The 17,718-nt window shown below is 36.9% G+C and overlaps 1 protein-coding gene across 1 annotated transcript in view; it reads left to right on the top strand.

The window, feature by feature from the left end:
• Positions 1–17,718, top strand: part of dnah12 (dynein, axonemal, heavy chain 12) — a 28,318-nt gene that overhangs the window by 3,278 nt on the left and 7,322 nt on the right. Inside the window, exons 4-53 of the mRNA XM_027170570.2 lie at positions 1,246–1,272; positions 1,381–1,570; positions 1,895–1,952; positions 2,045–2,203; positions 2,644–2,839; positions 2,939–3,127; positions 3,535–3,688; positions 3,799–3,890; positions 3,974–4,152; positions 4,258–4,393; positions 4,475–4,600; positions 4,700–4,834; positions 4,955–5,148; positions 5,326–5,563; positions 5,744–5,929; positions 6,120–6,320; positions 6,419–6,613; positions 6,728–6,849; positions 6,946–7,228; positions 8,007–8,126; positions 8,225–8,381; positions 8,569–8,741; positions 8,871–9,023; positions 9,140–9,379; positions 9,490–9,735; positions 9,840–9,959; positions 10,050–10,159; positions 10,282–10,465; positions 10,545–10,685; positions 10,833–10,916; positions 11,085–11,273; positions 11,426–11,545; positions 12,099–12,287; positions 12,395–12,546; positions 12,635–12,773; positions 12,880–13,046; positions 13,138–13,393; positions 13,514–13,813; positions 13,910–14,088; positions 14,718–14,910; positions 15,004–15,165; positions 15,286–15,480; positions 15,644–15,777; positions 15,870–16,032; positions 16,148–16,228; positions 16,324–16,500; positions 16,613–16,741; positions 16,824–16,913; positions 16,998–17,138; positions 17,394–17,635. Of these exons, the coding sequence (XP_027026371.2) occupies positions 1,246–1,272; positions 1,381–1,570; positions 1,895–1,952; positions 2,045–2,203; positions 2,644–2,839; positions 2,939–3,127; positions 3,535–3,688; positions 3,799–3,890; positions 3,974–4,152; positions 4,258–4,393; positions 4,475–4,600; positions 4,700–4,834; positions 4,955–5,148; positions 5,326–5,563; positions 5,744–5,929; positions 6,120–6,320; positions 6,419–6,613; positions 6,728–6,849; positions 6,946–7,228; positions 8,007–8,126; positions 8,225–8,381; positions 8,569–8,741; positions 8,871–9,023; positions 9,140–9,379; positions 9,490–9,735; positions 9,840–9,959; positions 10,050–10,159; positions 10,282–10,465; positions 10,545–10,685; positions 10,833–10,916; positions 11,085–11,273; positions 11,426–11,545; positions 12,099–12,287; positions 12,395–12,546; positions 12,635–12,773; positions 12,880–13,046; positions 13,138–13,393; positions 13,514–13,813; positions 13,910–14,088; positions 14,718–14,910; positions 15,004–15,165; positions 15,286–15,480; positions 15,644–15,777; positions 15,870–16,032; positions 16,148–16,228; positions 16,324–16,500; positions 16,613–16,741; positions 16,824–16,913; positions 16,998–17,138; positions 17,394–17,635 (8,186 nt within the window). The remainder of the gene's footprint in view (positions 1–1,245; positions 1,273–1,380; positions 1,571–1,894; positions 1,953–2,044; positions 2,204–2,643; positions 2,840–2,938; positions 3,128–3,534; positions 3,689–3,798; positions 3,891–3,973; positions 4,153–4,257; positions 4,394–4,474; positions 4,601–4,699; positions 4,835–4,954; positions 5,149–5,325; positions 5,564–5,743; positions 5,930–6,119; positions 6,321–6,418; positions 6,614–6,727; positions 6,850–6,945; positions 7,229–8,006; positions 8,127–8,224; positions 8,382–8,568; positions 8,742–8,870; positions 9,024–9,139; positions 9,380–9,489; positions 9,736–9,839; positions 9,960–10,049; positions 10,160–10,281; positions 10,466–10,544; positions 10,686–10,832; positions 10,917–11,084; positions 11,274–11,425; positions 11,546–12,098; positions 12,288–12,394; positions 12,547–12,634; positions 12,774–12,879; positions 13,047–13,137; positions 13,394–13,513; positions 13,814–13,909; positions 14,089–14,717; positions 14,911–15,003; positions 15,166–15,285; positions 15,481–15,643; positions 15,778–15,869; positions 16,033–16,147; positions 16,229–16,323; positions 16,501–16,612; positions 16,742–16,823; positions 16,914–16,997; positions 17,139–17,393; positions 17,636–17,718) is intronic.

Below are 17,718 nucleotides of genomic sequence, written 5' to 3'. Positions count from 1 at the left end.
GAATTCTCCAGCGCTTTGTTGCCATCCATTTCTTGGGTGCGTTTTGAAGTATGTTTGGGGTCATTGTCATACCATTGATCTCGCTTTGTGGCACTGAACCCAGCTTTCTGACACTGGGACCTACATTGTGACTCAAAATCCTTCGGTAATCTTCAGATTTAATGATGCCCTGCACACAGTCAAGGCACCTAGTGCCAGAGGCACCAAAACAACCCCAAAACATCTTTGAACCTCCAGCATATTTTACTGTAGGTACTGTGTTTTTGTTTTTAGGCCTCATTCCGTTTTCGGTAAACAGTAGAATGATGTGCTTTACCAAAAAGCTCTATCTTGGTCTTATCTGTCCACAAGACTTTTTCCCAGAAGTGTCTTGCTTTTTTATGTCTCTGTCAGCAGTGGGGCCCTCCTGGGTCTCCTGCCATAGCGTTTAATTTCATTCAAATGTTGACAGCTAGCTCGCACTGACACTGATGCACCCTGAGCCGGCAGGACAGCTTGAATTTCTTTGGAACTTGTTTGGGGCTGCTTATCCACCATCCGGACTATCCTGGGTTGCAACCTTTCATCAATTTTTCTCTTCCGTCCATGTCCAGGGAGATTAGCTACAGTTGCAAACTTCTTGATCATTTTGCACATTGTGGACAAAGGAACATCAAGATCTCTGGAGATGGACTTGTAACCTTGAGATTGTTGATATTTTTCCACAATTTTGGTTCTCAAGTTCCTGAGACAGTTCTCTTCTCCTCTTTCTGTTTTACATGCTTAGTGTGGTACACAAAGACACACAATGCAAAGTCAACTTCTTTCCTTTTTATCTGCTTTCAGGTGTGAATTTTATATTGGCCACACCTGTAACTTGCCCCAGGTGAGATTAAAGGTGCATCACATGCTTGAAACAAACTTATTTATCCACAATTTTGATAGGGTACTGATAATATTGTCCGGCCCATTTTTGGAGTTTTGTGTGAAAGCTTTTTGCAAAGTTTTTTGTGTTGTTTCAATACACACAAAGGAAATAAACATGTGTATAGCAGCAAATCCTGTGTAATTGCAATAGTTTTCTGTGAGAAATACTTCATTTTCTGGAAAAGTTTCAGGGGTGGCAACATTTTTGGACATGACTGTATATCATATATATATATATATATATATATATATATATATATATATATATATATATATATATATATATATATATATATATATTCCTTGATTTTTATTGCTAATACAAAACATTTTTCACAGATGATGAGTGAAGCAAGGAAACAACGTGTATGTACCATTTTTTCTGTTTAATACAGTACACCTTAGATTTTTGGCTAAGATTTTTACAATTATTCTCTCACCCTGGCAACATCTATCCATGCTACATGTCTGCAGATGAATTACATGTTCCTAAAGCAATGTGTCAAAAGTAGACCGACTGTACCAATTCAGCAGCAGTGGTTGGACAACATTGTAAGCCTTATACCACCTAAGCTCCAGCTGGGACCAGGCAGAGTGGAGCTGTTGGAGGAACTGTGCAAGGAGATCAGCGAGAATTACCATAAAACAATGCTCCATTTCACAGGTGAGCCTTAAAAAATTTCAGTCTATCATTTACATTTATTTTGTGGTATTATGGTCATTAGCCCTGTCAATTGAATGGAGTTTAATCTAAATCTCTAATAAGTATAAAACAAAGAGACCTACAAATAATGTTATCTGGACAATAATGTGTTCTTTTCACTGTAGGACTTGAATAGCTAGAATATTTGAATAACACATTTGAATAATTATCCTTATATTTAATTTGATAAAACAAATATGTACTGAAAGTGTCCATTTTTAAAATACAGAATTGTGTTTGTTGATGTTGTATATTTTAATTTTGTTAATAATACCTTTTCTTTAGTTGATAATGTTCTACGGAGGCCACAAATGGACATTGAAGAAAAGCCACCTGCACCCAAGTGAGTGCTGTGGAGACTAATAATGCATCCTTTTAAGCCCAAACAGAGGCATTCTCAGATTTGCATCAATGACTATAAATTGTTTTTTTTAGGATTCTTGATTTCAGCACGCCATGGCATAAAGACTTTATAAGGAATCGAAAGAAGATCAAAGAGAATTTGCACATCTTACAGCCAGTAATGAAAGTCCTTTTGGAGATCTGTTACATAACATTTTCTCAGCTGCTCCTGTTTGATATCTCAGACTGCAGGTACTGCTTTTTCAGAGTGCAGCTCACTTTTTAAATGTTACTATAATTACTGCTTTATACTTGTCACAGTTGCACTGAAGCCTATAAATATATATTAGGCCAACATAGTAGGCCATAGAAGTTTTTATTATTTTAAATTTGTTTTTTTGCTTTAATACCTGAGGTTTTTCTCCTTGTCCCATGGTTTGTCTTGATACTGAAGTAGAATGGAATCACTATTGCCTCTTTGGGAACTATAAATGCTTGTGTGTTGAGAAATTTAACAAGGCAACACTTTTCTATGAGACATTTGACCAGTCTGCTGATCATTTTTTGTAATTTTTTGTGTTATGTCAAAACTAGTATTAAACAGTTTAAACTCTTTAAACATTTTATCAGGATTTACTGGAGAATTCTACTGGTCAGTTTCCTTACATTTGAACTGTATTTGTGATATAAAGGTCTACAGGGCCTGTGGACTGTGAGAACCTAAAGAACAAAGCGTCTGTTGAGTGTGAAAAAAACGAGGAGAAGCTCATGAACACCTGGTTCCCAACGGTTATTCACTTGCTCACCTTTAATAAAACAGTGCAAACAATCAGATTAGAGAAGATGGATGCCTTTTATAACTGTGTATCATCACTTCTCTCCAATCAGGTATGTCTAGGAAGCCATCAATAATGTTGCTGATTACTCAGTACTGATGAGCTTTGGATGAGATATACTGTAACAGTGTAAGGTATTCTCTATTTGTAGCTGAAGGCTTTGATTGAGAGAAATGTGAAGGCATTTGTCAGTCTATTTGAACCCTTCAACAAACAGAAGCTTCCCCTCTTCAAGATGGATCTGACCTTTGATGATGAGAAGATGGACTTATATCCCAGCTTTCAGGATCTCGAAGAGGCTGTGTTAGACATTCTCAATTCAATTCTCAATACATTGCAGGTATGAAAAGGTTATGATTTAATTATATTCACCCCACCTTGCATAGTTTCAACAATGTATTTTCAATGGTGTGGTTAGTTTTTTTTTTATTTTGCATTGTTTACTGAAAATAAATGTTCATTATTTTTCTACATAATCCCCATTTTGTTCAGAGTAAGTGTTCTAGTGCTTAATGAATGTCCAGATTCCTGTAGAAAAAGTTTAATTTAATTCTAGTGCATCATGCTTTATTTTGGTATTTATTTGACTCATCTTCAGATGTATAATATCAAGAAAAAATATATTAGTTGAGCAAATTTACAAATGGACAAATAGGGCATGGAATTTTTTCAAAAGAAATGTTTCTATTTTGCTATTGAAGAGCCATGTAAGAATGGTTGTATTTAACAGATATTACCATTCCACAGAAAGTCCAGACTATTCAGTCATGGCTAGATGAGGCCAATACTTCAGTGGTTGATGCTAAACTGGCAGACCATATTGTCACATGGGCACAGACTACGCTGAGGAACTCAATCCGTGAAAACCTAAAGGAACCAGCGAAACACTTTCAGTATTATTGTGAGCTTCTCAATTTTTTTCTTAATAGTCCAGACTTAAAAACCTACACATTAGCAGAGTGGTTCATTACGACCTGCCCGTTGATTTAGTTTAACTTGTTTTTTTTTTAGTTGACAACTACGATTGGCTAGTCAATGGGAATGCACAGAATCTGGTAGAGACATTTATGGAGGAGGAGCACAGTATAGATGAGTATTCTGAGGTAAAATGAAACATTTAACATAGCTTCAGTTACAGCATGTTATTCTCTTATGTTGTATATCTGACTGTAACGATTTATCTCAGAAAGTGGAGCGGTTCCGTGCTTTGTCCAAAGAGATCTCCAGCCTCCCCTCAGTGGCTCATTTTGACATGATCCGCTTGGACTGTGAGGAACTCAAACAAGGGCTGGCAAACAAAGCACAGTCTTTTGCTCAGATCCTTCTGGCACAACTGATTAGCACACACCATGAGCAATGCCTTCAGTAAGAATTTCTTTGTATTTTCTAATCAGTATTAAATAGTTCAGTTTTTATATTCAGTTTATGTGAAAGTCTTCAATATCGATTTTTTTGTATTGATTTTTTAAGAATCTGTAAAGAGTTTGAGACCATTAGGGACAAGGCTTTAAAAAAACCAGAGACAACAAAAGACATGACAGAGCTGGTCGATTATATTGATCATGTCAAAACCAAGGGAATAGAAGAGCTCAACATGAAGATAATGGTGAGCTTTTAACATTTATTTTTTATCTACACAGTGGACATCTTCAAAAATAAGATGAGGAATAACCAATATTTTTTCTAGGAAGCACTTGAGAGATTAAATTACCTACTGGATGTACACATCTTTGATGCACAAGATTTGGAGCTTCATTCAACAGTACTGCTGTGGCCACGAAATATTAATCCAGTTTTTGAGCAAAGTGCTGAGGTAATGTTTGTCCATTAGTGATGATTCAAAATTGGCCACGGATATCTAAATTTATTGCGAGTTGAATGTATTTAAGCTGTATGATTATATAACCCTTAGGTTTTGGAAAATGCCAGGGAGAAAGGACAACAGGAGCTTCTGGTTAGAAAGGAGAAGCTGATGCTGGAGCTGGAGAAACTTGGTCGAAGGACTCTGGAGTTTGCAGAATGCTCAGTACTGGAAATGATGCAAGATGTAAAAAAAAAAACCCACAACAGCCCATTATCCCAAACAAATATCTCATACAAAACACATTATTACATAAATTATTATTAGAGCTAATTTCTCTGTTTTTTCTCTGTTCTTTTTGTTCAGTACTTGAAAGATGTCAGAACAGAGCAGAAGAGGCTTGAAGAAATCGAGGAGTCAATTGTCTTCATCAACGAAGAGGAAGCTCTGTACAACTTTGACCTAACTGATTATCCAGAGGTTGCTATGATCAAGGAGAACATTGAGCCATATCAGAAGCTGTTTGGGCTTGTACTAAAATGGCAACGCACTGAGAAAAGGTTTGGGTGATCATCAGTGTATGGTTTGCATTCTTAATGTTCTTAATTATGAAGATTCAGTTCTGTGTATAAGTTTCTTATAATCTTTTGAGTTTTAGGCTGTTATGAGATGAATTGCCTTGTCAAATTTATTGCAGACATATGAACATTTTTTCTTCTATCTCTAATCATGTTTAGATGGATGGATGGTTCGTTCTTAGATTTGAATGGAGAAAGCATGGAGGTGGAGGCTGATGAGTTTTACAGAGAAATCTACAAAAGCCTAAAGTTTTTCCAGCAGAAACAGAAGAAGGCTGAGCAAGAGAGAGAACAATTGGCTCTAGAAAAGAAGCCTGGAGAAGAAGATGAAGACAAACAGGGAAGTCCTACTGTTGCAATCTGCAGCAGAGTTATAGAGCAACTGAAAGAATTCAAGGTACAACAAAAGTAACCAATTCTGTGGTGTAATTGTTCTATATATTGTAATTGTTATCCTCTTTGGTTGATCCTGCTTCATTCTTGTCTTAAACAATTGTCCCTCCTCTTTAAAGATATAATTTTTCTAGCATGGCATGTGTTGGCACTCTTAAAATGTTTGATTATTTTCTGTATACAGGAGCACATCCCAACAGTTTCAATACTGTGTAATCCTGGAATTAGGGTTCGACATTGGGAACAGATGTCACAGATTGTGAACTATGATATGATGCCCAACTCAGGCACCACACTACGTAAAGTCCTTAAACAGAACTTCACGCCTTACTTGGAAAAGTTTGAGACCATAAGTGCAGCTGCCAGCAAAGTGAGATACTTATTTCATTGGGAGTTCATAATCTGGCATTGTCATATAAAATGTTTCACGATTATAACGTCATTCCTCTCTATTGCAAGTGTATTTTCAATATGTTATATTATTTAAAAGAATCTATTTAAAGTACTGATCTCTCTTAGCTTATATAAATGATTGATAAATGTTTTTTTGGTATGTACAGGAATTCTCTCTGGAGAAGGCCATGCAGTCTATGGTAGAGGCATGGGATGTCATATCATTCCATCATCATGCATATAGGGAGACTGATGTGTCTATCCTTTCTTCAGTGGATGAAATTCAGACCATGCTGGATGACCAGATAGTGAAAACTCAGACCATGAGGGGTTCCCCTTTTATCAAGCCTTTTGAGGCTGAGATCAAGGTCATTTGACTCTGCCAGTAGTCTGCAGTCTTTTGCATTGTCTATATCTGGATCCTTTGCACTATAAATAGAAATTATCGATCTCCATTGTTGCTTAGGCCTGGGAGGAAACTTTGCTCCATATCCAGGACACCATAGAAGAGTGGTTGAAGGTACAGGTCCAGTGGCTGTACTTGGAGCCCATCTTCAGCTCACAGGACATCATGCAGCAGATGCCTGAGGAGGGACGTCTATTTCAAATAGTGGACAGAAACTGGAAGGAAGTAATGAGACACTGTGTGAAAGACCCAAGGGTAAGGATAACATATTGGTATCATCCCAAAATATTTTACTTTGACGTTTTATCTCCAGTAAATTTTAGTATTGCTCACTTATTTCTTAAGCTCCTGTGAACTTGTGTGTTGCAGGTTTTACAAGCAACTTCACTATCTGGCTTACTTGAGAAGCTTCAGGACTCAAATAACCTTTTAGACAAAATTATGAAGGGACTGAATGATTACCTTGAGAAGAAAAGACTATTCTTTCCACGGTAGCAGGCTTGTTATGTGATGCTGACTTTAATTTTCAGCAAAAAAATAAAAATAAAAAATGTAAATAATTTTTAAATTCTACTTCTGTCCAACAGTTTTTTCTTCCTGTCAAATGATGAAATGCTGGAGATCCTCTCTGAAACCAAAGACCCTCTGCGTGTACAGCCTCACCTGAAGAAATGCTTTGAAGGCATTGCCAAGCTGGATTTCCTGCCCAACTTGGACATTCAAGCCATGTACAGTAGTGAGGGTGAGCGTGTGGGCCTTGTTCAGCTGATCTCCACTTCAGAGGCACGAGGAGCAGTAGAGAAGTGGCTCGTGCAGGTGGAGGATGTGATGGTGCAGAGTGTGAGGGACATAATTAACCGTGCCAGACTGGTGAGATTTTGAAATGTAGTACAAATGTATTCTGTTATAACTCTCAAACTTATTCTGTTATCACTCTCTTATTCAAGCACTTTCAAAAGACAGTCTCTCTATAGTTTTCTCTTTCTTGGAGGTTGTGATGGCACTGTGACTGACATCAGGTCTCCTCTGAAAGTATTAGAACTCAAGGCAGAGTCTTATTGTTTTTGTGTTATACACAATAAATTCATTTAGGTACAAGAGAAGACAGAATGTCAGCTTTCATTTACTGATATTTACACCTGTGTGTTAAACAATGAGCACCTTTTGTGGCAGACTAACCAATCTTTTTGTTTAGTATTTAAGTGTTAAGTAAATAATACTTAATATTGGCTTTAATATTCCTTGCTTGTGTTCTGGAAAATCTCTTTAATCAAAAATACTTTCAAAGACTTTATGGAATCACTACAGTTGTTCTAAAGACCACCTATATATATATATATATCTATATATCTATATATCTATATATATATATATATATATATATATATATATATATATATATATATATATATATATATATATATATATATATATATAGATAGATAGATAGATAGATAGATAGATAGATAGATAGATAGATAGATAGATAAGCTACTGTTTCCTCATGAAGTAGCTCTTCTATCTTCTACATCTGCAAGTATTTTTGTGATATTTCTTAAGGGACTGTTAAGTTTTAACTTTTCATATATATTTCTACATACATATATATTTAAGCTACATTCCTTAACCAATTTAAATTGCATCACAGGCTTACCCAAAGTCCAAGAGGAGTCAGTGGGTTTGTGATTGGCCAGGCCAGGTGGTGCTCTGTACCTCTCAAATATACTGGACCCTAGAAGTACAAGAATCTATCAGGAGTGGAGCTAATGTAAGGAAAGGCTCAATGTGTCACTCACTGTAGTTACTACAAAATTATTAGTTTTTAAGAAAACTTGTTTAAATAGTGTTTTTTGTTTTTGATGGCAGGGCCTCAAGAACTACTATGATCAGCTGCAGGGACAGTTGAATGACATTGTGGGGCTGGTTAGAGGAAAGCTCCCCAAACAGACACGTACTACCCTAGGAGCACTGGTCACTTTAGATGTGCATGCCCGTGATGTTGTAATGGAAATGATCCAAACAGGTCCTTTATATTAATTTAATTTATATTAATTAATTTAAGTTGATTCTCATAGGTACTGTAGTGTACATTGTGCTGTTAAAAATGCTCTATGGTTTTTGTTTGTGACAGTGTACACTGACATTACACTTTAAACTGTACACTGACATTACTTCTGATGATTCTTATGTATTATATTTGTTTCTGTCAGGTGTTTCTTGTGACACAGATTTCCAGTGGTTAGCACAGTTGCGTTACTACTGGATGAATGAGAACGTCCGTGTCCAAATAATAAACTGTGATGTCAAGTATGCTTATGAGTATTTAGGAAATTCCCCTCGTTTGGTCATTACACCTTTAACAGATCGATGCTACCGAACTTTGGTAATTCCGAACACCAAAACCAACCACTCTTTGCAATCATCTAGTTATTTTATTAAATTATTATAAAAGCAACTGACAAACCTGTGAAATCGGCATTTGATTTATGTGGGTTTCATGTCTCCATTGCAGATCGGTGCATTTTACCTGAATTTAGGTGGTGCTCCTGAAGGCCCTGCCGGTACAGGAAAGACAGAGACCACCAAAGACTTGGCCAAAGCCCTTGCTGTACAGTGTGTAGTGTTCAACTGCTCTGATGGACTTGACTACCTAGCCATGGGGAAGGTAAGTAGAGCTGCTCTCAGGTTGAATGGTGGATCTAAACATGTTGGTATTACTTTTACACTGACTAGTGTTTTATCTACTTTTAATTGTCTCACTGGTTCCTTTACTTTTCACAGTTCTTTAAGGGACTGGCATCCTCAGGTGCATGGGCATGCTTTGATGAGTTTAACCGCATTGAGCTAGAGGTACTTAGTGTGGTGGCACAGCAGATCTTGTGCATTCAGCAAGCCATTGAGAAAAACGTGGAGTTTTTTGATTTTGAGGGTACAGAACTTCGCCTCAATCCCAACTGCTTTGTAGCCATCACCATGAACCCTGGATATGCAGGAAGATCAGAGCTTCCTGATAATCTTAAAGTAAGTACTCAGCTGGCTTAGTTTTTGTGTGACTGCTTAATTGATTTTTGCTGTATTACTATATTCTGTGCACTATTCTGGATAAATGCTATTTCTCTTGTGTTTTCTAGGTTTTGTTTCGAACAGTGGCAATGATGGTACCCAACTATGCTCTTATTGCAGAGATCTCCCTGTATTCTTATGGTTTCTTAAATGCCAAACCACTTTCAGTGAAGATAGTAATGACCTACAGGTTGTGCTCTGAGCAGTTATCCTCTCAGTTTCACTATGATTATGGAATGAGAGCTGTTAAAGCAGTACTTGTGGCAGCAGGAAACCTAAAACTCAAATTTCCAGATGAAAATGAAGATATTCTTGTAAGGGAAAAGAAGTATAATCTTTCTTAGTATATTTAATACATTATACTGTGCTATTTGGTTTCAAGACTCACATTCTCAAACATGCTATTTTTACTGGTTAGCTTCTACGGTCCATCAAGGATGTGAATGAGCCCAAGTTTCTCGCCCATGATATCCCGCTATTTAATGGAATTACCAATGATCTCTTCCCTGGAGTCTCTCTGCCCATAGCTGATTATCAGGTGAGTACTTCCTAGATCCTATGATGTTTGTTTAGATTTAGATAATATTATTCTTGTTTTTATTTGTAACAATCCTTTCTGTTTCATTAGCTCCTCCTCGGTTGTGCTCATGAATGCTGTTTAAAACACAATGTCCAGCCTGTGAAAATTTTCCTGGATAAAATTATCCAGACTTATGAGATGATGATTGTACGCCATGGGTAGGTGCACTGTACAGTTTTATCAAATGCTTTAACAACTTTAAGACTGTAAAGAAGGGTGAAAACAAATAAAGATAGAATACTCACTGACAATGTACATTGACAATATTCTGCTTTTTTAGGTTCATGCTTGTTGGTGAACCTTTTTCTGGTAAAACCAAAGTGCTACATGTTTTAGCTGACACCCTCACACTTATGAATGAGAGGGGCTACAATGAAGAGGAGAAAGTCCAATATATCACAATCAACCCTAAATCCATTACAATGGGCCAGCTTTTTGGTCAGTTTGACCCAGTGTCACATGAGGTGGGTAATCTGGCTAATCAGTATGCCAAATGGGTTAATTTCTTGGATGTTTCTTGTAGAAATGTACTTTATTTTTCAGTGGACTGATGGAATTGTGGCAAATGCATTTCGGGACTTTGCCTCAGCTGAGACTCCAGACAGGAAGTGGGTGGTGTTTGATGGACCAATTGACACACTATGGATTGAGAGCATGAACACTGTGCTGGATGACAACAAAAAGGCAAGCCTTTGATCTAGAATTAATTTTATATTATGTATAAATATTGTATTGCAATTGGTTTTATTGTATAGAAAACCTTCATGTATTATCAAATCTGTTGTATAGTAAACAGTATCATCAGGTAACAAATTGATATCTCTTGTGCAGCTGTGCCTCATGAGTGGAGAAATTATCCAGATGTCCAATCAAATGAGTTTGATTTTCGAGGCGATGGACCTATCACAGGCCTCAGTAAGATAATTGGAATACTAATCTCTTGACTGTGATTGGAACTGTATTGTCTCATATACTACATGAAAATAAATCTTAGTTGTAAAAGTTCATTAACAAGATTTGTTGAAGATTTGCTGACCAGTATACTGTTACACAAGTTAGAGCAGTATTGACCTTCTGTTCCAGCCAGCCACAGTGAGTCGTTGTGGAATGATCTACATGGAGCCGTCTCAGCTGGGATGGCTTCCTTTGGTGTTATCTTGGTTGAAAAATCTACCCCAGCCTCTTCAGACTGAGGAAAATACCACACTCCTGCTGGAGCTGTTTAATTGGCTGATCCCCCCAACACAGAGGATATTAAAAAAAAACTGCAAGGTATGTGAATTATTACTGACCTGCACTGACTTGAAGTTTGAAGATTAATTTAAGAGTTGGAGTTAAGAGAAGAGTTTCACTATAGAATCATCATATTAAAAAAAAAAAATTTTAAATTATTGCTCAGCCCAGGCCATATGTTTCTGTTATAGGAGGTTGTCTCTAACAGTAACAGCAATACAGTTGTGTCTCTTACACGACTCTTTGAAATGCTTCTTACGAAACCTGTAAATGGAGAAACTGGAAACAAGAATATTCGTACGTGGATCATGGTAAGTATTAATTTGTATATCTTCTGAGAAATACAGAATTGTAAAATAGTGCCACAACACCCACTACCACAGTTGAACTTTTACACAATTGCACCATTTGAACTACATGTGTATGTATATATGATGTGTCCACATTTGCATGCATCACTGTACCATATTCAGTAATTCAGTTACTACCTTTATTTTTGATATATTTTTGATAGATTTATTTCTTCTTTAAATTATATCTACTTTATGTCTTATTTTTATTCCTTACTTTATTTTATTATTGAAAAAAGCATTTCACTACATGTTGTATGTGATAAATAAAAGTTAGAATTTAGATTAGATTTGAATATGTGAAAAAAAAATGTTTATTTGAATTTGATTATAAAAATAAGATAGCAATTTATCACCTGCTTCAATTTGTTCAATATTTTTTGTTTAAACCTTGTTTCTGAAACCATCTGAAATTTGATTAGTATTTTATCAGACATTAGTGTTTTGTCTTTATATGACTTCATGCATAATGATTTGTTTAATGCATTTTGCTCCATGTAAACTGTTTACATAGGCTGCCTTTGCCTTTTCTTTGGTGTGGTCTGTTGGTGGAGGCATTGATGGTGACAGTCGTGAAACATTTGATACGTTTCTGAGGGAAATCCTACTGGGAAAATCAGACAAGCACCCCATCCCTGCTGCTGTCTCAAATTGGGAATGTCCTTTTGATGAAAAAGGTCTTGTTTATGACTATTATTATGAGGTTTGTATTATCTTTAATGTGTCTATAATATTATCCAGAGACAGCTCAGTGGCTTTTGAAAAGGTGCATCACCCTGACTCATGCCATTTTATTGTTCCAATTTCTAGTTCAAAGGGAAAGGCCACTGGATTCACTGGAATGAATCAATAAAGAATGTCAAAATAGGGGACAAGAACACCAAAGTGCAGGACATCATTGTCCCTACAATCGACACAGTGCGCTACACCTACCTAATGGACCTCTGCATTAATTATGGAATGTAAGTTGGTGGTTCTGTTATTATAAATTTGTAAGTATTTTATTAATAAACACAAACTTTTTTACATTTCTTTGATAACCTGTTGTAGGCCTCTTCTGTTTGTTGGTCCCACTGGCACTGGAAAGTCTGTTTATGTGAAGGAGAAACTGATGAACAATCTAGACAAGGACCGTTACCTTCCATTCTTTATTAACTTTTCAGCTCGCACTACTGCTAACCAGACTCAGGTAACTGTCAGGATCAACTTCTCTAAGGAGAGTCTTATCAGTTCTCCAGCCATGTTGGTTGCCATGTCGAAAAAAATGGAGCACTATTTTGTCATCTCCTTTCTAGAACATAATTATGTCCAGGCTGGATAAGAGAAGAAAGGGTGTTTTTGGACCTCCAATGGGAAAGAAATGCATAATTTTTGTGGATGATATGAACATGCCAGCAATGGAAGTGTTTGGTGCACAGCCTCCTATTGAACTCCTTCGACAGTATTTTGACCATGGGAACTGGTATGTTTTAGATAAGAAATGATCTATTTAGGTCTATCTATTCTTTTCTAAAAGAAAGGTTTAATGTAATAAAAGTGTGTTTATCTTTCAGGTATGACCTAAAAGACACCTCAAATATCACTTTGGTTGATCTGCAACTGATTGCAGCTATGGGTCCTCCTGGTGGTGGGAGGAATGCGGTGACGACTCGTTTTCTGCGTCACTTTATCATTTGTAGTATCAATGCATTCAGTGATGAAACCATGTCACGAATTTTCTCTAATGTGGTTAACTTTTACTTCCGTAACCATGCATTCCCACCTGAATGCTTCACCATAGGCAACCAGATAGTGTCTGCTACCTTGGAGGTAAACCATACAGCCATACAGTCATTGAGTACATTGCAGTCTTAGTCTAAAGTGCAAATAGGCCAATTTAGTTTATATAACATTGTAAGACTCTGTGTTTTGTTTCTGTCATATGAACAGGTTTATAAAAAAGCAATGCAAAACCTACTTCCCACACCTGCTAAATCTCATTACACGTTCAACTTGAGAGATTTCTCACGTGTAATACAGGGCTGCCTGCTGCTAAGGAAGGAATCGCTGCAGAGCAAGCATACCTTAATTCGCCTGTTTGTTCATGAGGTGTTCAGAGTCTTCTACGATCGCCTGGTAGATGACCAGGACCAAGCCTGGCTCTACAAACTAATGAATGTCATTGTAAAGGAACACTTTAAGGAAAACTTTGATACAGTCTTTGAGCACCTTAAATCTAAAAAAAAATCTGTAAGTACCAAATAGGTAATTTGGGAGCAGGCTATCATAATTAATATCGTAATTGTTAACTGGGAGCATGTTGTAAATGTTAAACCTATACTCTAGCTGTGTGAGGAGGACATGAGGAGCTTGTTATTTGGAGACTACATGACACCTGATGTGGATCCCGATGAGAGACTATACGCTGAGGTTTCCAACATACAGAGCTTCAGTGAAGTGGTGGATTCCTGGCTGGCAGAGTATAACCAAACACACAAGACCCGTATGAACTTGGTCATTTTTCGGTAACTACTATTTAAATATTTATGAAAATATTTACACTAAACATGTAGGATTTTCCTGTTGGCAGTGATGCAGGTCATATTTTCATTTTTCTGAACTGATCATGGAATCACTTGAAGTGATCATGGAATTAGTTAGATAGCATTCTTTTTAGTAAAAAAACATAAAAATACTGTAGTGCTTTTAGACTAATATCTGTCCATGGCATCAGTATATTACTATTACGTAGTAAAAACAAAGGTTTGTACATATTTTCCGGACTGATTATAGAACTGAAAACTCACTACTAAAGACTTTCTTTTATTGGATGACAAAGACAGTTAAATCCTAAAATACACAAATGTATGACTCATATTTAAATCTACAACCATCTGTCTTAAAATGAGAGAGACAAGAGTGTCTTACCTGTGTACCTGAGGTATTCTTATGTAGTTATATTCAAATTTTAATTCTGATGCAAAACATTAATAATGTAAGCCATTGGGCTTCCAATGTGTCAATTTTAAGTAAACAGGTTTTCTATTCTTCTTACTCACAGGGTATCACAGTCATGCATAGCCTAATACACTAATAAATATATAGGTGATATGTTACATTGTTGAGGATTAAAGAACTGTATTGTGTGTGGCAGCTATGTCCTAGAACACCTGTCAAGGATCAGCCGTGTGCTGAAGCAGCCTGGAGGAAATGCTCTGCTGGTGGGAGTTGGTGGAAGTGGTCGTCAGTCCATCACAAAGTTGGCTGCCTTCATAGCAGGAATGACTCTGTTCCAGCCTGAGATTTCCAAGAACTATGGCATGAATGAGTGGAGAGATGACCTTAAGGTAATATTTGATTTCTGACAAGTAAGACATCCATGTATAGCAATGAAAATATTTGGTGCACTTTTCAGAAAGATGATTTTGTCCCCTTTTCAGCTTTTGATGAAAAATGCAGGTGTGAAAGGCCAGAAGACTGTATTCCTCCTTACAGATGCTCAGATAAAAGAGGAGGCCTTTTTAGAAGATGTGGACAGTGTGTTAAACACCGGCGAGGTCCCAAACATATTTGCTGTGGATGAGAAGCAAGAGATTATGGAGGTGTTTTATAAGAATATTAAGTAGTGAAATTCCATGACTGTAATGGAAGATTTATATTTTTGAATAACTGGGATATTAAGTTATGTAATGGACTCCTGCCCTCTTTTGTGTGTATCTTAGGCAGTGCGGCCGATAGCCCAGGGTGGTAATAAGAATTTAGAGTTTAGCCCTCTGGCTCTGTTTGCCTACTTTGTAAACCGCTGCAGAGAGAACTTGCACATAGTGGTGGCATTCAGCCCTATTGGAGATGCATTTAGAAACCGCCTGAGGCAGTTCCCATCGCTTATTAACTGCTGTACAATCAATTGGTTCCAGGTAAGTAAATCTGGATGAAATAGTAAATAAATAAATAAATAAATAAATAAATAAAATGTAGCTGTAAAGGTAGTAAATGGCACTGATGAACAGTTTTGATACTGTATATTGTAATTTGGCAGTTTCTTGTGCTACTTTTGATGTGCAAGTCTGTTCCTTATAGCCATGGCCAGAAGAAGCATTGGAGCGAGTTGCCAACAAGCTGTTAGAGACTGTAGAAATGAGTGACCACGAAAGGCTAGAAGTTATGTTAATCTGCAAGACTTTCCATACTTCTGCTACTGATCTGTCCAAAACGTATGCAAAACCTAATATCATATTTAACTAGGTCATCATTCTTTAGCTGAATCTAGTACTACATGTGTTTAATCAATTTATGATATTTCAAGGTTTCTATCTGAGCTTGGGCGCCATAATTATGTGACACCCACTTCCTACTTGGAGCTGATAGCTGCATTTAGGATGCTCCTTACTCAGAAAAGGGACTCAGTAATGAACGCAAAGAAGAGGTATACTAATGGGCTGGACAAACTGGCTTTTGCTGAATCCCAGGTATTTCTGACTAATCTTTTAAAGATTTAATCATTATTTTTAACACATTTTATTTACTGTATTATTTATATGACTTTGCTATAAACAAAATTAATGCCAATTTGCATTTAATTAGGTGGGTGAAATGAAGAAGGAGCTTGTAGATCTTCAGCCCAAACTGGAACAGGCCAAGATTGAAAACAACAATATAATGAAGGTGAAAATAGTAGATGGGTCAAGATGTTTTCTGTTTTTAAGAGGATACTTTATTTGCTAAATGTGCTTACATGTTAAAATGTTGCTGGGTCACAGATTATAGAGGTAGAGTCAGTAGAAGTGGAGGCTAAGAGTAAAGTTGTGCGTGTGGATGAGGAGGCAGCTACTCAAAAAGCAAGTGAAGCACAGGCTTTGAAGAATGAGTGTGAGAGTGACCTTGCTGAGGCTATCCCTGCTCTGGAGGCTGCTCTTTCTGCTCTTGATACTCTGAAGGTATCAGAGACAGTCACAAGACCCCCAATACACTATCAATTTTAAAACACAATTCAAAATTTAGAAAATCATAAAGATTGTTCTTATATAACGGTTAACCTTATTTTTTTAGCCCTCTGACATCAGCATTGTAAAAGCTATGAAAAACCCTCCATCTGGAGTGAAGCTTGTAATGGCAGCAGTGTGTGTAATGAAGGAAATCAAGCCTGACAAAATTAATGACCCTGCAGGGAAAAAAAAGGTAAACAAATTGATTCAGCAAGGTCAACTGGTAACCATTTCTTTTACTTTGCTAACAATGTTTCTTGAATCCTTATCTATAGATAGAAGACTTCTGGGGCCCCAGCAAGAAATTACTAGGTGACATGAATTTCCTCAGGGACCTGAGGGAATATGACAAAGACAACATTCCTGTGAGCATATATTAATTTTAGGATAAAGACCTTTTTATACCATGATTGTCATTCTTTGGTGATTATAATATCACTTTGTGACAGGTACCAGTCATGCACAAAATTCGTAGTGAATATATGACAAACCCTGACTTTGACCCCACCAAAGTGGTCAAGGCTTCCTCTGCAGCTGAGGGTCTGTGCAAATGGATCACTGCCATGGAGGTATATGACAGAGTGGCAAAGGTGTGTATTAGTGAATCACGTCATTTATTACATAATTTTTCACTGCACTCTTTCATCATTCATTTGACCAAACTGATGCATGTATCCATCTTTGGTTTTTAGTATTTGCTTTTAATCTGTTAAACCGCTCTTACATGTTGACTCATTCATTAATTTTTTCATTCATTTATTTAATTTCCTAACCAGGTAAGATTTATTGTCTTTTGGAGTAAGATGCTTAATCCCAGAGTAAACTAAGTAATGTTTTTATTTTAGGTTGTGGCTCCTAAGAAAGCTAATCTGGCATTGGCCGAGCAGTCACTGGCTGATACTATGGCCCTGCTGAATCAAAAGAGAGGAGAACTGAAAGAAGTCGAGGACCGATTGGCTGCCCTGCAGAAGACATTTGAGGAGAAGACTCAGGAGAAGGCTCAGCTAGAATACCAGGTGGACCTTTGTGCCCGTAAGCTGGAGAGAGCTGAAAAGCTCATTGGGGGCTTAGGAGGAGAAAAGACTAGGTCAGGATAATACTTAAGAAAATATTTTTTTCTTTGAAGTCACTTCATTCTGAACTTGCCATTTTATTTCAAATAACAATCTG

The sequence above is a fragment of the Tachysurus fulvidraco genome, chromosome 23 (genome assembly GCF_022655615.1).
Source record: "Tachysurus fulvidraco isolate hzauxx_2018 chromosome 23, HZAU_PFXX_2.0, whole genome shotgun sequence".
Taxonomy (NCBI): domain Eukaryota; kingdom Metazoa; phylum Chordata; class Actinopteri; order Siluriformes; family Bagridae; genus Tachysurus; species Tachysurus fulvidraco.
This window is presented reverse-complemented; position numbering and strand designations above follow the sequence as displayed.